General features: G+C 46.8%; 1 protein-coding gene across 1 annotated transcript; it reads left to right on the top strand.

Moving 5' to 3' along the window:
* Positions 1 to 2122: 2122 nt before the first annotated feature.
* Positions 2123 to 24079, top strand: vat1 (vesicle amine transport 1). Its single transcript, XM_040192017.2, has 6 exons — positions 2123 to 2918; positions 8015 to 8222; positions 16761 to 16931; positions 18063 to 18152; positions 19454 to 19695; positions 22047 to 24079. Exons 1-6 carry the CDS (start codon positions 2469 to 2471, stop codon positions 22305 to 22307), a joined length of 1422 nt encoding a protein of 473 aa, XP_040047951.2. The 5' UTR covers positions 2123 to 2468; the 3' UTR covers positions 22308 to 24079.
* The last annotated feature ends 842 nt before the right edge of the window (positions 24080 to 24921 follow it).

Below are 24921 nucleotides of genomic sequence, written 5' to 3' on the forward strand. Positions count from 1 at the left end.
ATATTGATTAGCAGCATTTTACTAGTATAAATGAAAAACCTTTTACTATAGTTTAATAGTTCAAAAGAAGATAACACAGGTCATAAAAAGCCCTATATATTATAAACATATCTTTACTGTTGTAAAATCCTTATCTAAAAAGTAACGGGTAACTATAACTTTTAACATAATGTACAATTTTTACCACCAAAATATGTTTTGTGCAATTCAAAAAGGCATTAAATATAAATTAGTAGGCAGTTGACAGCCTGTTCAGAGCTGACAAAGTTATTTATTTACTTTTTTGAGAACCAATGAACTAATTACACCCATGCAGGAACAAAGAAAAGATGCACGCAGCAGATTGCTGAACAAGAAAGTAGATTAAATAAATAAACGGCCAGAGGTTGAGTTGCCAAGGAGCCCGTATGCACTGGCAAACAAGTCTTCCAAACAGCATTTTAATTTTAACAAATTACTTTAGCAAATATAATGCATATTGGCACTTAATACTGCAACCCTGAGACTACAGATTTGTTTTTTTTCCCAATGCAGTATAGGTTTGATAAGATGAAGACAGATATTGAAAGCAGTGAGGCCCCTTTGGTATGAATGCAAGAAGTACGTATCAAGATTAAGGCAACGTATCAAGTGTTAGGCAACTGGTTTGGGCATAACAGCAGCGCTGAAAGCGATTCCCAATCTTGCACCCGGATTTGTAACAATGCACAGACAAATACATTTAGAGGGTTCTATTATCAATAGATACAAGTTTGTATTTCAGCCACACTCATCCTCCGAGATGGTGCAGACTCCCTCCAGACTGTACTTGCCTGACACGGTACTTCATCCAGACCAAATTACACCACGGAGCAAAATCATGCATTGACAACAGAGGAGGTCTCCCAACTACACCAGGTGTCCAAGGCAATACGTCTCTGTCCCTGACTCCAATCCCTGTTTCTTTAACTGCAGGAACTTTTTGTGATAGATACATTTTCAAAAATTGTCAAGCTGCTGGACCGTGTTCGGAAGTTTCCTTCTCGGCTTCACAGTGAAACTATAGAACGCTATTCCATTGAGCGCCACTCCGAATTCCTTTCTTTTCCCACATTCCAACCTGCAGGCCAAGTCATTTCCCTGACTCTCCATTGCTGCTACATTATCATACTACTCCTGTCAGCGCTAATTGAGGAGAAGCACCCACAGCATACTGATGTACTTAAGAGTGGCTCGGTGTGGTCGCTCGTATCGTTTCCCCCATGTCAAAGCAGCAGATCAATGAGGCCTGTAAACCCCTGTGGTATGTGCATTGAGACACTGCTCGCTTTGGCCCCAGAAGTGCTGAGTGGCTCTTTACGGCCACAAGGTGTCTCCCCACTCCTGTTGCGGTGGAATCTCTCTGGTCATTGGGTTTGTCTCTCAGATGTGAACGCACAAGTGGAGAATGTGAACGCATCCTGGTTCCTTTGTGAGGTATTAGCTGTCGTGAACAGTTATCTGTGAACTTAAAGCTATTTGTTCCAATCACACAATCCACCAGGACCCTGGAGGATTATGGTCCTTTACCATGTTTAATGGAGAGGTCATCCTGACCATGAAGTAAAGCTGAATAATACAAAGCAGGTTGTATCGTTTAATCAGAAGCTGGCGTGACCTCAAAACAAGCTCATATTTTTTGTGAGCTGCCTGCTCAGGGAAGTTAAAACAATGAGCACTACGCAGGCCCAAAGTTCCTGCAAATCCCACTGTAGAATAGGTAGCATAAACAGACATTTCCTCCGGCTCCTGCTGTTCCAGCACCACGCACCTCACTGTTAACCAAGCAGCAGCAGACAAATAAAGCCAATATGTGTTGACGAAAATATTGATGAATTAATAGTGCTTCCCATTTCATCTCATGGGGTACAAAACAATGTCCCAGTCAGCTGGAAAATGAAAAACTAATCTACAGTGATTCATTGTCTCCAACAGAATCCCTCTCTGCGGCCCCCTCATTTGAGTTGCCACTGTTAAGATTCGGAGATCTTGCAGAAATCCCCAGATTTGCCGGCTGAGCTTATAATTGACCGTTTTGCAAATCACCGAGCTGCTGGATGCAACATATGGGCTTATTTTATAGACCTATACCCAGACAGCCCAACACGCCCAATCGCATGCATGCGCCAATCCCCGCGCCCCCACAGCTCTCCGCGTTTTCCAGTCCGCCTCAGTCTCGTCCCACTCCAACTCCGTGTCAGAGCGCGCCGTCGACACTTACACCGGCCACCGAGCAGCGCACTTTGTCGGGGTTTGTGTCTCCATACAAGACTGCTGGAAAAGACGCTCGTACTCTGCGCACTGTCTTTCATTAGCAACGTCGAGCACACGCCATAACACAGCAAGTCCGTCCCCGGCAAGCGAACCTGCAAGAAGTACCAAACAAACAAACAAAAAGAGCCCTTAAGTCATTTTTCCAGACGCGCTACTGTCTTTCACCGCCCTGCACAATGTCTGGAGAAGACGCACCTGCCGAGCAGCAGCAAAACGCCGTGGACCAGAAGCAGGAGACCAAACCCGCCGAGGAGCCCAAAGCTGAGCCGCCCAAGACCGAGCCGGCACCCGCCGCCGCCGCCGCTGCCGCCGACGCCGATGCCGCCGCCGCCACAACCCCGGCGGCGACCACCGAGAAGGTGCCCGAAGAGGACACGTTCACCTACCGCGCTCTGGTGCTCACCGGCTACGGGGGCTATGATAAAGTCAAGCTGCAGGTGAAGAAGGGCAAGCCTGCGCTCAAGGCCGGCGAGGTCCTGGTGCGGGTCAAGGCGTGCGGGCTCAACTTCGCCGACCTGATGGCTCGGCAGGGGCTGTACGACCGGCTTCCGTCCCCGCCGGTCACCCCGGGGATGGAGTGCTCCGGGGTGGTGGAGGCTGTAGGGGAAGAAGTGACGGATAGAAAAGTAAGCTTGCGTCTTTCTGTGTGTTATCTTAGTATGTGTGTGCTTTAAACCCCATTTTACTGTGCGTGTCTTATTGTCTCAGTGATGAATATTGGCCTTGCTTGGGTTTTTTCGGTGATCAACTCCATCGTCTGGGTATAGGCGTGTCAGGCTGTGCTCGCCGGTGGTATACTTGTGGGCAACGTGCTGTGCAGTTTTATGACTTTAATGAGAATAGGTTATTTGGGTATTTAACACAGTGGTATGTTGGTAATACATATGGATAAATAGTTTGTATTCGAGCTGTTATCGGGGCTCGTCCATTCATTCGCCCGCGCGTAAAGAGACGGCATTCCTCTCAAAGTGGATGAAACCCGTAATTGTTTTCATGTCGTATTTCCCTCCGTAGAAGATGTGTAATGATGCGAGTTGAGTACAATGAAGTCAGCCGCAGGCGTTGCCCCTCTTGTCTCCGCGGTTTTTAAATTGCGCTGAACTGTGCGCACTTTGATGAAGCAACTTAAAGTCCCAAATATTTGCTGGGATTGATACATTGTTCATATGCAACATACGTGTCGTAAGTCTATAGTTTAAATAAACAAATGCAAACCCGCAGGATGGTTTCCATCCTCCCCGCACCTACGCTGTACTGCGCTTTGATGTGTGCCAAGGCGCAGGGGGCTGCGTCAAGTCAGCCAGAGATGGCCACTATGAGACCGGATATGAGCTCTTCACTGCCTTCAAAATTAAAGCTTTAAACACTTGCACGAGGGTACATTTGGCCGTGTATCCGTTGCAAATTGAGCTGAAATAAAAACATATATAATAATAGAAAATCGAGGAAAAAAAGAGTTATGACTATCTCAAACATCTCAGCGCACTGACCGAGCAACATTTACGATTATCTGACGTCCACGTCTCTGCTAAGATTTAAGGGCTTTACGGCTCTCAATGCATTTTGTGCAAATTACGGTTTGGGTGAAAAATGAAACACCAAAAATACCTCTTTTGTACAAGTATGCCACTCCTGTTATTCATAACTGGCTTTTTTTTTTGTTGCGGAAGCGATGGTCAGATGCCACAGCTATTAGTATGGCTGACTTGACCGGGGTGGCAGTCACCGACGCCTTTTGTTACCGGCTGCGACGGTGGCGCACAGACTCTCCGAGCAGAAAGGGCGAGGCGCGGCGCGGCGCAACGCACAGCCCGCTGGAGGGATGGATGCACTCGCCCTCTTCTTCTGTCGCCTCACTTGTGTTCAGGAAATGTTTACTGTCACAAATGTACAACATCGCCAACAAAAGTTTAAAAACACACAATGAACCTGAGTCAATAAAAAAAAAAAACAGCTTTTCTTTCTTCTGGTCGAGCCAGGAATGAAGTGGCGATGTATTTATTGCATGATGAGTCACGGGGTCTATATGTCTGTCGCCTAGCTGCGTGGCATCACCATGGTAACGCCTTTTTTTTAAGGCAATTAATAGACAAAGCCAACATGAGCCGGTGATGAGTCACGCCGTTTGTTGTAAGAGCACCACATATTCTCACACCGGGCCAGTGGTTAATATTGGTGGACAACATCAGGCTGATCAGATGTGTGAGGCAAGTGCAGCATCGGTGTTGGGAGTGGCACAAATGCCAAGTCCTTACGGATGGGGACTCTGTGCATGGTACAATGACTGGCAGAAGGCCAGTCAATGGCAGCCACGCATCCTAGAAGGTTAAGACACTTGTGTTTCCAAACTTCATAACAGCTCATTTCCTTATTGTCAGTGGTGTAGATTGGATTAAAAGGTCATGAGTTACACAAGCGCACATCTTGCCATTAAGGCTTGACCCTCCGCACCCGCATCCTTTTACAGCACTTAGTTTATAGAATTAAGAGCAAATCTTCTTATGGATTCAGATCTCTGAGCTCTTTTGGCACCCAACTCAGAGGGAAAACGCTGACCTGATGACACATCATTTTAAGGAGGCTCATCGCTCACTGCAGCTCTGTATCCGTGCACACGTGCACACAAAGACAAACAGAAAATGGGTGTGTCTCATAGTTAACTTACAGGCTACGGCTATTTTTTGCCTTCCTCACAATCTCATTTGGATGCACGTTCTTATAGAAGCATTTGAGAACTGTGGAAAAATGTCTCAAATATTTTGACAAAACACATTATATTTATGATATTTCCGATATTATAACTCCTGACTGGAAACAATTAAGAAGAAACAACCAGCATACTTAATGTCGACAAAGGCAGCACTTATTGCACCATTATTGCTCCCTGGTCACCATCTTTATCTTGTTTATTGAAATGCTGCTTGCTTACTCTTGTGTTTTTATTTGTATTTATTATTCACTGCATGCCCCGCATTATGTTTCAACAACGTCTGTGGAAAAAAAACAATCACGTTAAATTAAGTAATGCAAGAGCCCTCACCCGAAATGACCTGAGAGTGAGGCGAGGGAAAGCGTAACACCGAGTAAGAGAGGCAAGATGGGAAATATTACAAATCACACTGATGCGCGCCTCATACAAAACATCAACCCTTTTTCTGTCTCCTGATGCACTTTTTTAATCGTTCAGTTTTGTTCGGATCTGACCCATATGTTCTCAATTACCTCCCTCTGGCCCACATTGTCTGTCTGGTATTTCCTCCATTCCTCCCTCTAACTATCTCTCCTTCCTTCGTATAATCTATTGGTCCTTCCGCTGTCGATGAAGCCCGCCATGCTGCGCTGCCTTTGTGTTACCATCCTCCCCTTTTACAGAAATCTATAGCTTCCTCTTTCATCCTACATGTCACCTTGAATGCAACATTAAGAGCTTGCTCTCCCGAGATATACGGCATATTGACTGTTTAAACGGCTGCGGTAAAATAACGATGAGATGTCTAGATTTTTCGTCCTCCGTAGAGTTGCTCATTAAGGATTCTAATGTTCATGGAGATGCAAAAAGGTGATGCAGAATAATGGTATTTTGTAAGCACGACGTGCTGGTTTGCACAGTCAGGGCTGCAGTCAAGTGCGAAAAGCGGCACAAAGAGCCTCTTGTCACCGATTATGCCGTATGTGAGAGCAGGGCGTGGCCCACAGCCGACATCACACAAACTGTGTCAAAGCACCGTAACACCTACGCTGACCCAGGGGAGGTATTATGTTTTCTTTTCATTACTTTTAAAGGAGCCACGCAGGCTGTGTGGGTGTCACATTTAACCTTCCATCTTTTGCCCCATCGTGACTTATAGGAGCAGGAATCTAGTTCTATCCGTTTCCCCCCCCCCCCCCCCCCCGATGCATTCTGGCTGAGATCATCAAAGTTCAAAGCCACAAAGCAGCTGACTTGGAGGCCTGCGCACCCAGAAATTGAATCACCATCTGATTAAGTCCATTCATGTACAGTTTACTGGAAGTGTCTTTGTTCAGCGCTCCCCCCCAATCCTGACCCCAACAGTGACTACATTTGATGCAGTGTCATGAAGGCAGAGAAAGGAAATGCAAGAGAAGTGCAAGTGTGTTTGTGTGTGTGTGTGTGTGTCACACTGTGAAGATGTTGCAACAGAGCTGTCACAAGGCTCGCTCGCGTGGCCTCGGATGTTTCTACTTCGACTCTATGTGACAGTAACTCACATGCTTTACGTGGGAGGAGAATAATAGCTGCCGATGAACGTGAAAGTGATGTCTGAGTCATATCTGTGTGTTTCCTTTACAAGCCCACACTCCCCCGTCCTTCCATTTGTGCCACTCTGTACCCCCCCAATCAAACCCACGAGCCTGATGAGTTTGAGGACTGAAAAGAGGGGGGGTCATGACGACGGAGAGTCATGACCAAGAGGAGGAAAGAGAAGAAGATAATGATGGAAAAGGGAAAATATATTTTGAAAGGCCAAGGCCTCAGACAGAAAGATGTGTATCAAACGGGGGGGGGGGGGGGGGGGGAAATCTCTCTAATTGGAGTGGATAGACAGCGCGGCGCATTGCTCCCTGCAGACCATTAGAGAGGCCCGGGTGGAGAGGGTTTGTTCCCAGGAGGAGAGAGCTTGTCTTATGCTCAGCCATGGGGAAGAATCTGGCAGGGACTCTTGATGAGTGGAGGGACGCCAGGGGAGAAGATGGGTCCCATTGTCCTGTCTCACTGATGAGGAAGAAGTGACACGGGACACTCCTTGCAGGAGAAAAGAAAGAGGACGGCGAGGACGGAACGCGACAGACGAGGGGGAAGATGCAGTGAGGCAAAGTGACGAAGGAGTGTCGAAGGAGGCGGCAAGATCCAGACGCAGACAGAACGAGACGGATGACTAGAGAAGGGGAAGGAAGACGTTCTAAAGTTGTAAGAGGAAAGGGAGACAGGAAGTGAAAGAGAGCGAAGGGAAGATAAAAAGTGAGGAGAATGGAAACGGGACAGAGGGGGTGATCTGTGTCGGCAGGGGTGAATAGAGGGGGAGGAAGAAAACAGGAAGAGAGTCATAACGCCGCAGTCGTCTCTGTTTCCTGTGTCCCTTCTACGGGCTCTCCTGATTGGTTGGTGAGGCGCTGGAGGGGTAAGTTTACATTGACGCTTGTGAATCAGAGGAACCTGCACTGATAACATTTTGGAAGCATAAAATGACCCGATGGTGGTCGTGACTTGCAGCACGTTGAATGATGTTTGTAGCTTCCTCATTGTTCGGACTGACGAAACAAAGCAATGACTGAAAGGATTCTTGTATTTTTTATATTCATAGAACAGCTATCATCAACCCCAAAACATCTTCGTTTTGTTTTGCAAAAAGAAAAAAGTTACTAATCTTACTCAGCTGTGGTTTACCACTTTCCTTGTTTGCTCTCACTTTTTAAAAGCCAATAAAGGTTTTGTGGACGAGGTGGCAGCACGTTTGCATGTCTATCCTTTGTGAACCACACTGTTACTATACGGCTCACATTGTTTCCACTGGACCATGTGAGGTGTCATAATTGTCTCAATTATATTTTTTAACAAACTATTATATTAGCTTGAGCTTGAATACCCGTGGTTTGGAATTCTGCCATTACTTTAGGTTAAAATGTTTTCAGTAACTGCACAAACCAACAGAGCACCCTTTGCTTCACCGCCTGTTCATCCCTCCTGCGTCTTGTGTTCCAGGTCGGCGATAAGGTGATGGTGCTGAGCCGCTTCGGCTTGTGGCAGGAGGTGGCGGCGGTCCCGGCAACCCACACCTTCCTCATCCCAGAGGGCATGAGCTTTGAGGAGGCAGCAGCCCTCCCCGTCAACTACATCACTGCCTACATGATGCTGTTCGACTTCGGCAACCTGCGACCCAACCAAAGCGTCTTGGTTCATGCTGCTGCAGGTAAGGAGATGGGCACCATCACACAGCGCACATAAAACCGTTTAATTTAGTTCATCTTTGGTTGGAAATGAATGCGACACTATTCACTTAAAGGTCATGCATTCAAATTATGTTTGAATTAATTATACACGTATCAATAATTCAAACACAAATCTAATGCAAACAAGGTTTTGCGGTGTACTGTAAAGTCTACAAATAACTGGTGCTTTAGGTTGTAGTCCTGCAATGAAAAATCTACTCAGTGTCCAGAACCCTGCTAATTGTATTATATCCAATAACATGACATTGTCCATATGTGCATCTCCTGTTTTTACGCATTTCTTTTCCATATGAATCATGGCTGCTGGTGAAGGACCCAACCGTGCATTAGCATGAGATATGGCTCAGTGCTTTGCACTCTCCGTAGGATGACACAGTGCAGCATCTGCCACCTGGACCGTGAGGTCAAAGTACAAACTGAGAGGGTGGGAGCAAGATGATGACTGAGGGAGTGAGAGCACCTGTTTTGGGGTGTGATGCACCTAGCCAGGGAACATTGGATTTTGCTGTGTTTACACAACCAGGCCAGCTGGAGAGAATGGGGAGCGCATTAGCCAAAATGCATCCGCCTCTCTGCTGTTATCTGCATGTGTACAGCTTTCACTTTTCCTCTCGTTCCAACTCTGGCTGCGCGGAGGGAGTCAGAAAAGGGATCCCTCAGCATTTGGGACATTGTGTGGGCGTAGATATAAGAGATGTAAGCACTTAATGAAACCCAAGCCCGTTTTCTCTTTATGAGGCAAAAAAAAATAAACAGGACAGGCTGCGCGAGACTGCAGGGTGGATAAATCCCCTGATATCCACATTTTGAAGAGGAATTCAGTCGTACGTAGAGTCAGATTAACATTCAACAGAGCAGTTCTCCCAGTGCGGCTAACACACCCATAGTTGTGGGATTGGTGGTTTGCAGCGGAATCCTAAATGTTTGCATCCGCTGACGGCTGACGACACCCGTCTCTGCGAACACATATCTTACTCCAGCTCCTCCGTGCCGACCGTGTCTGCTCTGGAAAAAGAATGCTGTGGAAGTGTGGCGTAAGACGATTTCACCCTCTGGTTTTCGGGGAAGCAGAGTCTCTGGTTTCTCAGAGAGCATGCTGCCGGTCTTTGCTTGCCAGCTGTCTGGACGTCAGTATTTTAAAAGCACATTTGCCGAGTCTATGACAAAAACATTTGCTCAACAGTCTGCTTCGCTGCATCTCAATCTTTGCATGTGCGAATCATCACCACGCTGAAGGGTGTACAACGCCGCTGCGTGCACAGTTATAACGCTGTCTTTTTAATAGCAGCGAACCTTTGGTGGAGACATGTGAGAGGTGTGCACTTCCTTTGCCTCCCTCCGTTGTGGGGACGCATGTCTCACCACCTGCTGCAGGCTGCAGTGTGGGTGTGTGTGTGTGTGGGGGGGGGGGGGGGTCCATAATGTTCTCTGATTGGAGAGCTCCAACGCATTTGCTGTGACCGTGCCAGTGAGGAAGTGAGATTGTGGCTTTGCCTGTCTTTTCATACAGTCTGATAGTTTATTAATATCGTGAAGGAAATTGCACACAGGACGGCTTGTATTCCTCACTAAATGCGAACTGCTTATTTTGGAAATATTATAACATATTGCAATTATGAAATTGAATACTCTCCCTGTTTGGTGTAATATCCATCATCCTTCCATCCTCAGGTCACATGTGTAATGTGAACGGATCAAAGCGTTCCAGTATTAAACACATTATGTGAAATCATCCTCACCAACATACTGTTTTTGCAGTTAATTTGAGATCATTTCTTTGTATTCCTGGTGGCATTTATTTGACTGTAACCCATCACTTGAAAAGGTGGAGAACCGCCTTAGGGATCCTTGTTTCAGTTTGAAACGCTTTCACGAGTTGCTTTACTTATAGTTAACACATCAGAACACGGAGCCTGTATTGGATTTTGATTGTGAAACAGTAAATAACAAGTACTCTGTTTCAGCTTCAGTGAACTCCCCATTCAACCACACATAGTATTAGTTTGAGGTTAAGCGGCTTTACTTCAACTTGTCAGATTTTAGTCTGTCTGGAGTTTGTTCTTTGGTAATCATGATTACCAAACCGGAGCCACAGAGGCAATTTTGTCCTTCTGAATCCTTTCATTAAAACATCTCGAATGCTTCAGGCAGAGCCATGCTAACTCTTCCCCTCTGATTCCAGGTGTTGTGCTAAGCTAACCTGCTAACCTGCAACAAAATACAGGACTTACAGGAACGAGAGTATGAATCCTCAAATCTAACTCCCATTTCTTAAAATGTAAAACAAAGTCTAATAGTCTTAGAAGTGTAAAAGTGGTCAAAGTGAAGACTAATGGTTGGTTGTTGTGGAACAAAACAGAAACCGCTTTTTCGGCTGTGCTCATTGCATGATAATATAGATCTGTTGGTCCTTTATGAGAGACGCAACCTCTCCCCTTTCACTTCTCCGTGGTTTCGAGCTGCCAGTTAATACCGTGTCAACTCATCGAGAACTCTCCGTAAAGACACCATTTCCTCAAAAGCCGACCTTTGCCCATTTTGATCAGATGACCGTCGCAGTGCGCCTGACTGCTCGTGCCTGTGTGAATAATCCTCAGCTGCCTCTCCCGCGGATCCGCTCCTGTCCACTCTCTCCAAACAATAGCTTGTTGTATTTCCTCCGATCGTGCCTCCCTTCTCCGACGGACTGCACATCTGCATCCTCCGCCCCCCCATCCCCGCCCTCCGTAACCCCCCCCCGGCGTGACCTCCCCATAATATCCGTGCTTGAGTCCTCGCCATCGGGGACCGAGTGCACGTTTCTCCTTTTGTTTTCCCCAGAGCTCTTGGGCGGGGGGGGGGGTCAGTGACATTTGGATGCACCTCGGGGGTCTTTCGCTGTGCCAGCAGCCTTTCCTCCAACCTCTTCCTGAACTGGTCCTTATGTTTATGAACCCTCGCTGACCACCACACCCACGGTACGCATTCCTGCATACATATGGGTCTCCACTGCTTCCAATAATGACGCCCCCCCTCCCTTATTTATGAGGTCTCAAGTGGCTGACGGCCAACGTCAAGTGTCAGTCATTGTGTTGCAGATGTGGAATGCATAATATAAATTAGGTGGCGCAATGGGAACCCGTGTCATCGATTCCTCTGATGATTTTGCCTCATGGCCTCAGCCACCTCCCAGTCTGTGACCTACTGGATCTTCTGATACAGCAGAAAGACGTTAAGACTTTAAGGTGCTTAGTTTTGTGATATAACACATTTATTCAATCATTTATTCCCATAATGTTCCACATAAGTGTGTTTGAGGTTTGACACATACTGGGTGCATATTAAGCTGGCCGATGTTTTTTCATAAAGCAATTATTCAGGCTTCGATACTGTACTTTTACAGCTGGTTCTCGCTGGAGTGTCCGTGTAGGATAAAGTTACACCAGGTTTCTCTGAGGATTTTCTGGAAGCAGTTGTGTGAGAGGCTTCCAACGTGTGTGCAACATATAGTGAAGGGTGATAGCAGCTACGGCTTGTTAATGACGGGCTGTGGGCTTTTGGCTCTGAAAGTCATTTTCAACATTGAAATGAACCACTTTAAGGACATTATAGTTTTACCTTAATGCAATCAGTTTTTTGTATCGCTCTAAGCGTCTCTTAGAAACGTGTAGAAGGTTCACATTGATCTCTCTGGATAATTCACTTCAACAATAGTGAAACATTGAATCCCTATTGTTGCCAAATTAATCCAAAGCTGACCCTAAATATTAAAGGCCATCGATTAATTGTACTACCTAACGTTTTCTTCAGGTTTCTACAATACCACATGTTTATGTTTCAGACAATTTTACATAACAACATAATTTGTGATTGGATTGTTCTCTGAAACGCTTTTTAATTCATAGGCCATAACATCAAGATATCTTCTATCTAACAATTTTGCTCACCAGCAGACTTCCTGCCTTGTTCCCGTGACATTGTCCATGCAAAACACGAGCAGGACTTCAACATCTGTCAGAGGCCTGCTGTAAATGCTTTAGGCAATAGGAACAGGTGGCTGGATCTCCTGGGTTTGCAGAATAAGAGCCCCATCCTGGTGTAGATATTCATGACTGCTGTCAGACCTGCAGGCAGGGCCTCGGGGCGTGTGAGCCCCAGTGCGAATCACAGTTGAAGCAGAAAATATATTTGAAGGTTACAAACATGCGCGTTGGTTAAGAGTAAAGAAACTTTCCATGTATCTCGTCCTTTCTCGGATCTCCGTAGGTAAAAAGTACGATTATTGTTCTCACTCAATGCACATGAAATATAGCGGCAAACAAAGTGTATTCGCTCAAGTGTATGTAGGTCTCTCTCTTTTATGGACCCGTTGTTCCTGGGAGCCGTGGTGAAAGTCTGACAGTGCCTCTCCTCCCCGGCTGTCTGCTCGGGAGGTCTTACTCTAGTTTTGAGAATGCTAATTCGGTCTGACCACCAAGCGGGAGTCTGGGCTGCGTGGTTGAACCGTCTCTGTGTTCCCCGAGGCTGGCGTCGCCGCCGGCAGATCAGCTGCACTGATAGGAGAGGGAAACCAGGCCAACCTCCAACCTAACCCACCAATCGGATCGCTCGCTCGCGCTGCAGCCGTTGACAAATGACCCCCATCCACCCGCCCCCGACCCCAACCACCACACACACACACTCGCAGGTGGGTGTGAAACCTGTGTCGGGACACCTGTTTGCGTTGAACTGGTGGCCCAACTTTTCGTTCCATTTTGCATCCATGTTCATGCAACAAAAAAAAGAAATATACACATTAAGAACAAATGATTTTTTTTTTGTTTAGTGCCTTCACACACGAGTAAAGGACCTTTTTACTATTTACTATTTAACTAAAAAACGGGCCTTCTCTATGCTGCAAAAAAGCTAAAATTGACCATCGGAGGGAGCAGATTAAGCTGCTCTTCAAGCCCTCAGTGTGTGTGTGTCATACCAGTAAAACCAAGGTTACATAATACAGTGTAATACCTCAAGAGTACACGTCCACAAACGGCTCACCACAGCCCCTTTCACAGAAACAGGACTCTATTAGAGCTGCAGAAGTAGCAGTAAAAAGAACATTTATTTGGTTCAGCTTGTTGATGTTGTAACTCGGCCACCACAAGTTTGGGTAAAAAGAGATGCTTGGGTCCACGTTTGTATCGCATTCTTTGTCAGCCGCTTCCACCGCAGGCTAATGATGGAAAGACCAGGTCCTTGAGGGAACACAATCCAGAAAACCGTACGGGGGTTCAAAGACAAGGCACCAGTTGTCTCTCCGGTGTTGAATGAAGACATGTTGTAACCCGCCGTCCCCCGAGATCAGCACCTGAGATCACAGCCAGCCTCCAGCAGGTGAAATGCTCCGAAAGTGAGATCTTCTTTCATTTAGAAGAGAATCAGAGATGTATTCATTTGGGATAAGTGCCATTGTTGTGATCCATTTTTTTTTTTTTATTGTATTAATCCGTCAAACATTTCACCCCTCATGCTGTCGGGCTCTGGCTGTAGAGCGACAACAGTGGCCTCAGTGTCAGGCCGGATTCCGCTGTGATTCGGAGAAAATTCCTCTTCACTCCTAACAGCCATGTTGTGTTAGCCAAGTGCAATTTGTGCCAAATTGCGAGTACGTAAGGGTTTATGGGAAGACAAAACCCAGCAGTGTGTCCTGTTTCTCCGCAGAGAGCGAGAGAGAGAAAAACAAAATAAATTGGGGGATGCTTTTTGACGTTTTTCGAATTTCCAAGTGTAAACGATTCAGCTGAATGTTGAGGAGAACAAATGCAATTATCAGCTAGAATTTGCTAAAGCTGCTCTTTCCTTGGCGGAAAACGGGTAAGTAAGTAAGTGTTTTTGGGTGGTCTTAAATCACTCAACCCCTAGCAAGGGAGGGGATCCTATAAATGTTTGACATGTGAGAAACATGTGCACTTTAGAATTAGCGTCTAGTATTAGGAAGTAACTATGCTGTAAATAAGGACCCCAAGGAAACAACGGGAACTGGAGCATTGGGTTAATGAAAGGTTAATATTTTACTCTCTGTGCATATTTGGGAAGATTAGCTGATACGAGCAGGTCCTCTCTGCCTTGTGATCAGTGGATGTACGTATAAAGATTATATGTGTGTGTGTGTGTATTTGCAAAGTGACTTGGGGAGCGGTAAGGGGTTCTTGGCACAGCTTAGCAGTCTTGTGACGGGAGATCAGGAGTTTGTTTCTCAGAGAGCTCAAAAACAGGTACCTTCCCAGGACTAAATATTTGACTGGACAAATGTTTTTTATGCATCCAGATTTTGAACAAAGAAATACAGGATTATTTAAAATGCAAGTAAATCTTTTGTGTAGTTTTTTAAATTCAGTTTCTAGAAATACAGACCTATTTCAGCAAACGTTGTTTACCAATGCTCACTGATTTAATAAAGCAGAAACCAAGCGGCGTTAGATAAATATCGATATGTGCCTGGTTGTAAGAACGTGGGATTAATGGATGCGTCATCCTGCGTGACCCTGTTTCACACTTTGTACCAAAACAGCTCTTAAGCTGCATAATCAACATTTTCTACCTCCTCATAAACAATGAATTATTTGCTTGTGTAAAAACGTGTGTGTCAAAGGCAGACAGATGTACCTTTTTTTTTAAATAAGCTATAAATCCTGAACAATAAAAGCCTTGACACACACTGGATATTCAGTCTGTCAAATATAAACAGTGATTGCCATCAATTGACTCCTATGTGACCAAAGGAAGAGCAGCCAATGTAACAAAATGGCTCCCTTTGCTTAGTCATTGCCTGCAATTTGGCAGAGGTTTCCCTGGCAACACAAACTTGGTTTCTCACTGAGGGCAAGGAGAGATCGTGCTGTTATGACGCAGCCGCAACAACCCTCACATCCGAAGGCAACAGCCCTGATTTCCTCGTCAATTCTCCCTCCAGTGTCATGTGTGATTATAGTAGCGTTCAATTCATCAGTTATTATATGAGAGCCTAAAATCAGAAATACCTTTTTTGTCTGATGGAGTTGAGGGCAGCAAAAGGGTTGGATTCAAATTATTTGTATTTTTTTTATCAAAGCACAATTTTCTGTAAACCAGCCCCTTAGTACAAATAAAATGCCCTAAAATTAATTCTTTGTCATTCTCATGCTGAGCATTTCCTGATCAGAAATGAATAAAGAGAATAATGTGGTTTTGAGTTAATCTCATTGTTGTAATCAAATATTCATTGTTGTCCGGTGTCAGTGGTGTTTTTATGTGAAAGTGCAGCCTTAGAGACTGACTGCCAGGATGTCATTGAGGAAATTGGCCTGTTTGAATGGTTCAATGGCTCAGAATAATTTGTATGTTGAGCTGAAGGGTCCAGAGGTGCATCTGTGTCATCAATCCTCTACTCATACACAATATACAGTATACTGACATAATCATGCTGACATTGATATCCTTCATATCTGACATCCTAAAGGAAATTAGCAAATCACCCAACTATATGATGACTGCAAAATAGTCAAAAAATAACCTAGTGGCAGTGCTAAAAAAACACATTTATATAAAACTGTTGAATTTATTTATTTACAAAATGTGAATGGAATTAACAATACATCTTTTTCTTAAGTGACTTATGTGCAAGTCTAATCAAACATGCATGGGCATACCTGCCTTTTTAATCTCATTGTGTGTGGATATCAATCATCTGTCCAGCGGTCCGGTAGCTCAGCTGCGGCATCATGAAACGGAGGTGACTGCTAATGTTTTCCGTCCCGCTTCATTCTCCGGTATGAGATAAGACGTGCTCTTTACTTGGTCGGACATAAATGACCTTTATGGCTGCCGTTCGGTTCAAGTCCTTAAGTCAGCCTCTATTTCAGATCCACTGCTTATCAGTAACGTATTACTTCTTACTTTGGTGGCCTTAAGCAAACACCTCCTGAGTTATGTGCCCCAACTATGTACACACTTTCAAATAAATGGACTACACAAACACAGACATCCGAAACATCCACTGGAGCACACAGTCGCGTAGCACTTACTCTTTAAAAATTAACTCGGTTAATGTGACGGTTTTGTTTTCAGGAGGCAAGGTTACAAGTTACGAGTTTATCATCCCGCTCTCACTGCTACATTTTTCTGTCCTTGTGGGATTTAGGCAGGTTGTTTTGAATAAGGGAACCCAAAAAATACAATGTGTCATTTCAGCTACAATGGCTACTCTCCAGAGTTGGATATGTGTGTGTGTGTGTGTGGGCGACTATTCTCTCCTGACCAGCCCGGGTAATGTGATTGTGTTTAATGAATTCTTTTCATACCCACTCAGTTATTGACTTGCTTGTTCGGGACGATAAATCACATTTACCTGTGAATTCTTGGAAGCCTTTCCGTTGAATTTCATTCCGGCGTTGTGTTGAGCTCAATGCATGTCAGTACAATAGATCCCAAGTCATGCCCTGAAATGCACATTCTTTCACAAAATCACAACCCTTTGTCGACCCCCGCCCCTCCCCTTTCAGGTGGTGTAGGTATCGCAGCCACTCAGCTGTGCAGCACAGTGAAGGACGTCACTGTGTTCGGTACGGCATCCGCCAGCAAGCACGAGACCATCAGCCAGGGTGGGGTCACGCATCCCATCGACTATCGCACCAAGGACTACGTGGAAGAAGTACGCAAGATCAGCCCGAAAGGTGAGACACTCCTGCACTGAGATAAGTGCTCTAAAGGTGGAGTTTGTTTGCGCAAGGAACCAGTGCAAAGTATCCATGATCAAGGTTTATGTGAATATGCTATCACTGCTTCGTAAGCAAATATTGAAAATGTGTTCCCGCTGGCAAAAAGCGAGCATTACTGTGCGGCAGCAACATTAGCTGATTAGTGTCCCACGAACTGCAGACAGCGAGACATTCACTTGACACAATTCTCAGCCGAGTTGGCCGCCGTGTACCCTAGACGACAGCGCAGAGTCATTCTGTCCACCGAGCAAACTGATTTCCCTAAACTGTCCCCGCTTGAATTCGCCATTAACAATGTAACTGAAGTTGCATGGAGAGAGGAAAAAAACGCTGCTTTTCAGCGAAACGGAACAATGTCCATTTCCTAGCAGGACGGAGACGTTATTATGTTGATGTTCACAGTCCCCTCTCCAAACGCGTCTCTGTTCTTGGTAGCGTGGAGCGAGACGGACGGACATTACGGAGACGGATAGGGAGACGGCGAGAACTGACGCTTTAGACGGCATGTATCTAATTAGGCCTGGATCGATGGGCAGCCCTGCTCGCTACCTTTGCCTCTGTCTTTGGCTCTCTGTCAATTCCTCTGTGCTGTGGTCAAGGCAGAGTCCTGCTGTGAGCCTCCCGCAATCAATAGAAGCCGGGTCTGACAGCAAGGACGGGGTTACCCAATTTGAGAAGTCCCTGCTGGCACCAAGAGACATTGTTAAGGCCGAGCCTGCATGACCATACATAAATAAGCCGCAGAGAAACAAACGTTTGCAGCTCAGTTGCCATTTTTCGACCATTTGTCTCGACGTTGGTTTGGTATTCTCTTCGACCACGGACTGGTCATTGACGGAGAGACATTTTATCACTCTTGTCTTATCAGTGACAAGAATGAGAAAATAAAAAAAAGGGCTCTCACCAAGCTCTCCTCCTCGCCTCTTCTCTTGACATACGTTTGTGTTCCTTTGGTGTAAACATGGCCCGACTACTCCTAGTGAACTCTGGCATGCGGGGGGGGGGGGGGCTGAGGCGACCTGGCAACCTGCCCTTGCTGCATTTACACCAGTGATAAGTGTCCCGCTCTTCTCTCCTCTGCTCCAGGAATGGACATAATTCTGGATCCTCTCGGAGGATCAGACACCCATAAGGCCTACAACCTGCTGAAGCCGATGGGCAAACTCATCACCTATGGTAAGTAGTGGAACTCCTGAGTGTAAATCCGTCATTATCAGTGTAGAGCTGGGTGATTTAACACAGCCACTCCAGAAATAGCAATTCGATTAGATGAAAAAAGAGCCAGAACGTTAGCCAATGTCAACAGTTTTCCACACAGAACCTTTAAGACCAATGAATATGACGCCTCAATCTCCAAAAGCAAAAATATTTAAACTGCGGAGGAATTTATTCATTTTTTTACAGCTTTTCATTTGACATTTTGGATGGCTTGGTAAAGATCCACGAGGTCCTGGAGTGTAAATGCTGAGTAAATTACGACATGAAACGTAGGTGTCCACTGAATAGAGCTGCTTCCTGGTGGGCTGTATGACCTCCCTGTGGAGCTCCATGCTCTCAGTGTGCTGCGTGTGACCTGTGGGAAGGCCTTCACGCTCGCTCTGTGCCCATGCCAATCTGGAACCGGCATGCATGCAACAGTGGGCGGGGTCGGCATCCATGAAGAACAGGGTCTTGCACAAAAACCCACTACCCAGCATGGTGCCCCCCCCCCCACCCCTTGCCCATTCATCCTCTCTCATCCCTGCAGAACACCCCCCCCCCCCCCCCCAGCCTGCCACCCCACTCTCCCGATCCCTCTGTGCTGGTTGCTTCTCGTCCAGCTTATCAGAAGTATGCATGGTGGAACAATGGGCATTCTATCCACATGAAACCAGGAATGTGTCTGAATGTAGCAGGCCGGGTCCCTGCTCTCCCTCACAGCGGGCTTTGTGTCCCCTGCTTCCCCTGAGAGACACACAGAAACAGTGAGAGCACAGCAGACTATTTGCACAGAGAGACGGAGGGGATAGGAAGGGGATGTGCGGACAGTGAGAGCCGAGGGGCTAAAAGGGTTTCCAGCGCGGAAGGTGCAGGGGTGTGTGAGAGAGAAGGTAAAAACCAGAACCAACAAGTAGAGGCACCGGATTAAATGTTGATTCAAGATCCAAATCATTAATCATTCTTTTGATCTATAACCAGACATCACCAAGGCCCAACATGATCTCCTCAGATTGCTTGTTTTTTCAACTGTCAAATATACAAACAAACCAAAAAGTGGTAAATGTTCAATTAAGCATATTTTTCACCAAATGAGAAAGGCTGATGATCAAATTAGAAAAAGGGGAAAACCGAGGAAGTGGGACGGATAATTTGATAGAAGTTGAACCAGACATCTAATCGACTCATCAGCAGTAAATCAAGTAAGGATTTTCAAAATAAAGCCTGAGAATATGAGAGAAGATTGAGCTTTTTCTCCTTTCACCCTCTGTCTCCATCAGGTGCATCCAACATGCTAGCAGGCCAGAAGAAGAACCTGCTTGCTGTTGCCAAGAACTGGTACCATCAGTTCTCCATCCACACGCTCAGCCTGATCCAGGGGAACAAGTCAGTGTGCGGCTTCCACCTGGGCTACCTGGACGGGGAGACGGAGCTCCTCACCCAGGCCATGAACACCATCCTGGATCTCTACAAGCAGGGCAAGGTCAAGCCCCGCATCGACTCCACTTGGCACCTTGAGCAGGTTCGTGCCTTGCTGTGGTGTCCTTAACCTTTGACGTGAGGAACCAGGAATGTGTCTGAATGCAGCAGGCTGGGTCCCTGTACTCCCTCAGAGCGGGAGCCAGTCAAGATAACGAAAACATGGCCAGTTCGTAATTTGCTCATGAACAGTCGCTCTACTTTTTTCAAAAAGCATTCAAAGCAACCATTTTGGCCGCCAAAAGTGTAGATTTGTCCCAAGTGTCCCTTCTTCTTCTCCCGTACATTTGCGTTTTCACATACTGCTCCTCTGGTCGGTGTGTAGATAATTTGCGGGTTTTAGTGCATGTCAAAAAGGGGCTCATGTCCGAAGATGATATGCTTATCATCCACCCCATTCACCACTGATGCAGCTAGTCTTGAAACCCACTTACAAAGCATGTGGGATTGAGATCCATCTGTGCTTGGTAAGTGTGATTAAACCTTCATTCATTGTGTTCATGTGTGCATGTGCACGTAAACTACATCCGTTGTTTTTTTACATCACTTGCTTACAAGCCAGTCGCCCCGAATTCACGCGAGTGCCAGGTGGGTCCGCGTGATTCCTGCAGTGGGATCTGCAGGAGCGGGCGTGGCTCCCTGATTTAATAAGGCTCAACAGTCCGCAGGCAAAGTTCTTTCCACAAGGAGCACTGTGTCACCTCGAGGATAACTCACTCAGCCAGAGTGACACGGTCAGCTGTTTGCTGGCAAAATGACCCCTGCTAACAGATATGAATAGACTGTGTGAAGAAAAAAAACGCGAGAGAAAGAGGGAGTCAGAGGCTGACATCTTCTGTTGTCCGAGTCCGAGCTGGTCAGTATTTTGGCAAGTGTTACTGCAGCCAGAGAGAAACACCTTCTGTCTTTCTCCGCCATCTGACGCTCTTTCTCTGCCTCTCTTTCTGTCTGCTCTGTACATATCAGACGTTCTCTCTGTCTTAAGGTTATTGCCTCTCTCTGTGTCTCTTCATTTTGCTATAGTCTCTCCTCCCCCCCGCCCCTCACAGTGCATCTTTTTTGCGTTTTCTCTCTTGTTGCTATGGTGACATCCTTTAGTCAGTGTGTGCGTTTGTCTTAGGGAGGGGCCCTGATGTATGAGAAAGAGACATGAAAGGAGAGCGGGGGGAAAAAGGGTGTATTTCAGTCTGGCTTGAAGCAATCAGGTGTGGAAAGTTTTCGGTACACGCACGAGTCCAGCAGCTGGGAGGTGACGGTTATTCAGATAAATGATCCATTATTACAAGCCGAGCATGAATGCCACGCCCTGACCCCATCCGTCGGTGCCCCTCTTCACGCTCTGTCACCCTTCCTTTTTGCTCCAATAAACCATAAACATGCTTGGACAACATTTGGAAAAGCATTGTCACCCCCCCCCCCCCCTCCTGCTTTTGTTTTTCCGTGGTTGTCTACATCTGCAATGATACTCAGGAGGTTAATGGTGTGCAGCCACAAATAGCACACTTAGTCCGAGATGCCTGGGAGCCAGCAGGGTTGACAGAGAGTGAAGGATGAAGGTGGATGGAGATCAGGTACTCTTCAACTCACGTTGAAGATGATGCGTGCCATCGCGGCCTTACCCCTCCCTCCCTTTCAGTTTCTCCTCCGAAGGACACCAGTTGCTCCCTTCGTTCCCTCCCCCCTCCACTTCAAACCCCCACACTAACCCGCTCTCCCGTGTGTACGAGTTGTCAGTGCCACGTTTCAGCCGGGGCTTTACGTTGCTAGGTGAAGGCCCTGTTGCCGTGGCATTGGTTGTTAGGTGGTCTGCCCGCCTCGCACAAAGTGGGGGATCGGAGGCCGGAGGGAGGAGGGGGGAGCGATAGAGACAGGATCAGACAGCGGACAGAGCATCGTGGTCAGGAGGAGGGCGGGGTCGGTCCGGCTGTGATCCTCCTGTCTTCCTTATGATTCAGTCAGTCAGAAGCACATCTGTGGATCCATCATTGGATGATGGAGGGGGTTTGGCTGATAAGCTGTCAACAACGATGACTGGTTGAAGCAATTAAATTCATCTGTTATACACAACAAAACCACATGCCTTTGATTTATGCTATGCTGCAATTTCATTTCCGTAACGTATACATCTAACCAAATGTGGTGTCTCACATACGACGTATTAAAGTGATATTTGAGTCTGTAAAATGTATTCCTAGTCATTGTTATCAAAACCACTGGAGGCAAGGAGGCTCACATGGCAGTTGAGATGTGTTGGGGGAGGAGAAGCTGGTTACTGCTGCGTGTGCTCAATGGATTTTTCATAATAACAGGTGTATTCATCTTCGCCCTCCTTTCACTCGTCACTCTTTAATCTCGCTGTATGCAATCTTCTTTCTCCATCTATCCCCCCTCCAGGTGGGCGATGCCATGAGAAAAATGCAAGAGAGGAACAACATCGGCAAAGTGATCCTCAACACAGAGCCCATGCCCGAGGAGGAGAAGAAGGAGGAACCCAAGAAGGAGGACAAGAAGAAGGACGACAAGAAGAAGGAAGAGAAGAAGAAGGACGATGGCAAGAAGGAGGAGAAGAAGGACGACAAGAAGAAAGAGGAGCCCAAGAAGGAGGAAAAGAAGGAGGAGGAGAAGAAGGAAGAGCCAAACAAGGAGGAGAAGTGAGAGGGAGGGATGGATGGTCAAGCAGACCGGCAGGGAGTTTGTGTCCTGGGAGCAGGGGGTGGGGCGGGGTTAGGATGGAGATGGATGGCGTGGGAGGTTGGGGGTTGGAGTGCAAGTAGGACTGGGAGGAGTTAGAAGGAGATTACAAAATGATCACACCTCTGTCGATCGATCATTTCTTCCCCCCACCCTCCACCTCCCCCTTGTGAATCCTCAGTTGCAGTAATTACTTAGGCCTGGCTCCAGCTGCCCCCACGCGGTTCTCTTTCCTTTATCTAAAAAAAATACCTGTAATCCCTTGTAAAGGCCAAACGTATCTCTCTGCCTCACAAGATTTAGAATTATTTTTACTATTGGAAATGACAGCAACGCGAGAGCCATGGGGGTTTACGTGCGTATGGTCCAGGCTTGGGGCAAATTACTGTTTCCTTGACAACCGTGATCCCTGCTTGCACTCCGGCCCCACCCTTGTACCCAATGCCCTTCCACACATCAACTCCCACTGTGCTAAATTGTTCTGCTCTGACTTCCACCTGCCACCTTCTCCCCCCCCCCCCCCCCCCCCCTCACTGTGCTGAGTCCCGCCCCCCTCACACCCAACCGATTCACTTGTTGGACCCACAGACAGGCCAACAGACAGGCAGATAAACGGAGGACCACACCCACCCACACGTTGCTCTGTTAGTGTCCAATCCTTATTTATAACACTGACGACGGCTCAGAGAGGCGCGTGATTGGCCGATGCCCTGCAGCTTTCCAGCAGATATTTGCATCGTGGTTTTTATCATGATGCGTGATTACTTACTACATGGACCAAAACGTATGTGTTCCCATCCAATTTATTATAGTGAGTGCAGTTTTGCCCTCGCCTGAATATGAATTTCCCTCATAATGAGCCCTTCTGTCCAGTGCTGAATGGGGAGGCAGAAATCATTGCTCAGCTTCCTTCTCCTTAGTTACAGATTTTTCTAGCTGACCAACTGTTGGCAAGAAGTGCACAGTGCCAATTAAGAGAGAACTTGTTTCTGCTCAAACAAGCCACTAATACACACCCTTACACACTGAATGTGATGAAAGAGGCACTGTCATGCTGAGACAGTGAAGCGTCTGAAATGAGCAAGTTGAGAAGGTGAATATCCGCCCTTCTCCTCGAGGATCGGGCTTTCTTCCTCCCCGATCCTCCTTGAGGCATTCTGTGGCATTCTGCTCCTTTTCACAGCGACCGTTTGCCTGTCGATCACCCTGACCTGAGAGAGGAGAATTTAATTCAAGCTGGCGTCCATACTTTGCCTCCCCTGCTCGTCTCTGTACTCAACTGCTCTCTCTCTCTCTCTCTCCCTCCCTCCTCTTTCCATTTCCCTCTCTCTGTGGTCGGCATAGCAACAGGCGTCAGGCTCGTCAAGAGAAGGCACTGTGGTCTGTTCCTCTGTCTCCCTCTCCCTGTGCTTCTCTGTTCAGCCTGTGGACTCGAGCAGTATTCCAACAAATGTGAATTGTATCACTGGTTTTGAAAGGAAGAGATGGAAAGTTTTCAACGTTGTTAGTTTTGCACACACACACACACACACACACACACACACACACACACACACACACAGAGTCTGTTCTAACCAGTGAAAGCGAAATCATGTACCGGCCATCATGTGCGCTGGCGAATAACCCCCCTGCCCCCCTACGGTTTGTCTCACTGGTGTAATGTAATTAAAGTAAATCTTTAGCATTTGCGATCGATCCTACTGGGTGGACTCCAAATGTTTCATGTAGGAGGATATACATTTTAAACCTTAGAGATGTATCCGCCTACCTGCCTACCTGCCTGCCTGTCTGTGAGCCCGGCCTCAGTGTGGAGACTCAGATGGTGACTAGTGACTTTATAAAAATAAAAAAAAAACACAGAAAAAATGTTTAAAAAAAAAAAAAAAGAAGAAGAAAGAAACAAGTTGTTGTGTTAGCATGAGTGGCCCCCCTCATGTGCGGCGTGTGTTGTGCCATTGTGTGTGAAGATGTGTGTGTGTGTGTGTGTGTGTGTGTCCTCAGGTTTTAAAAGCACCCTCCAAGCCCCTGCCACATTAACCCCTCACACTACTCCGCTACAATATTATGTAGCTCCACCTGCAACCCCCCACTTCTTACTTTATCTCTCTTCCCTCCTGCCTGCTAGGAGGCCTGTGTTATGAGGACAGTCGGTATTAGTATTTTGCACCCTGCGCGCTGATCTTAAATCACTTACAGGCACGGCAGTCGCACTCCAGTCCCACGCAGGCTTTGACGCGGCTCCAGTTGTGCAGCCCGTTGGCCTCCATCCACTCCCTGTGTATCTGCTCCAGCTCACCCGAAGGAACAGGTGGCACACACATACAAACACACCACACACACCAACATGAAAATGGTTCCCACATTTCAGCTTGCCAGTCCGTCCCGCCCGTGGGCGCTTTTCCTCGGCGGCAGCTAAAGTCACAGCACCCGTCCGTCCCCGTCCTCGGAGAGCGAGATGGTTCCGCCCGGCGGAGTGAACTGGGCCGGAGTGCATCTGCCGCGCTTGCGTTGGGGAGTGACGGTGTCCTGTCAGCCTCTGGTTAGTGTTCTGTTCTAATCTGCTGGGCTCCCTTTTGTG

Source organism: Gasterosteus aculeatus, chromosome 11 (genome assembly GCF_964276395.1).
Source record: "Gasterosteus aculeatus chromosome 11, fGasAcu3.hap1.1, whole genome shotgun sequence".
Lineage (NCBI taxonomy): Eukaryota > Metazoa > Chordata > Actinopteri > Perciformes > Gasterosteidae > Gasterosteus > Gasterosteus aculeatus.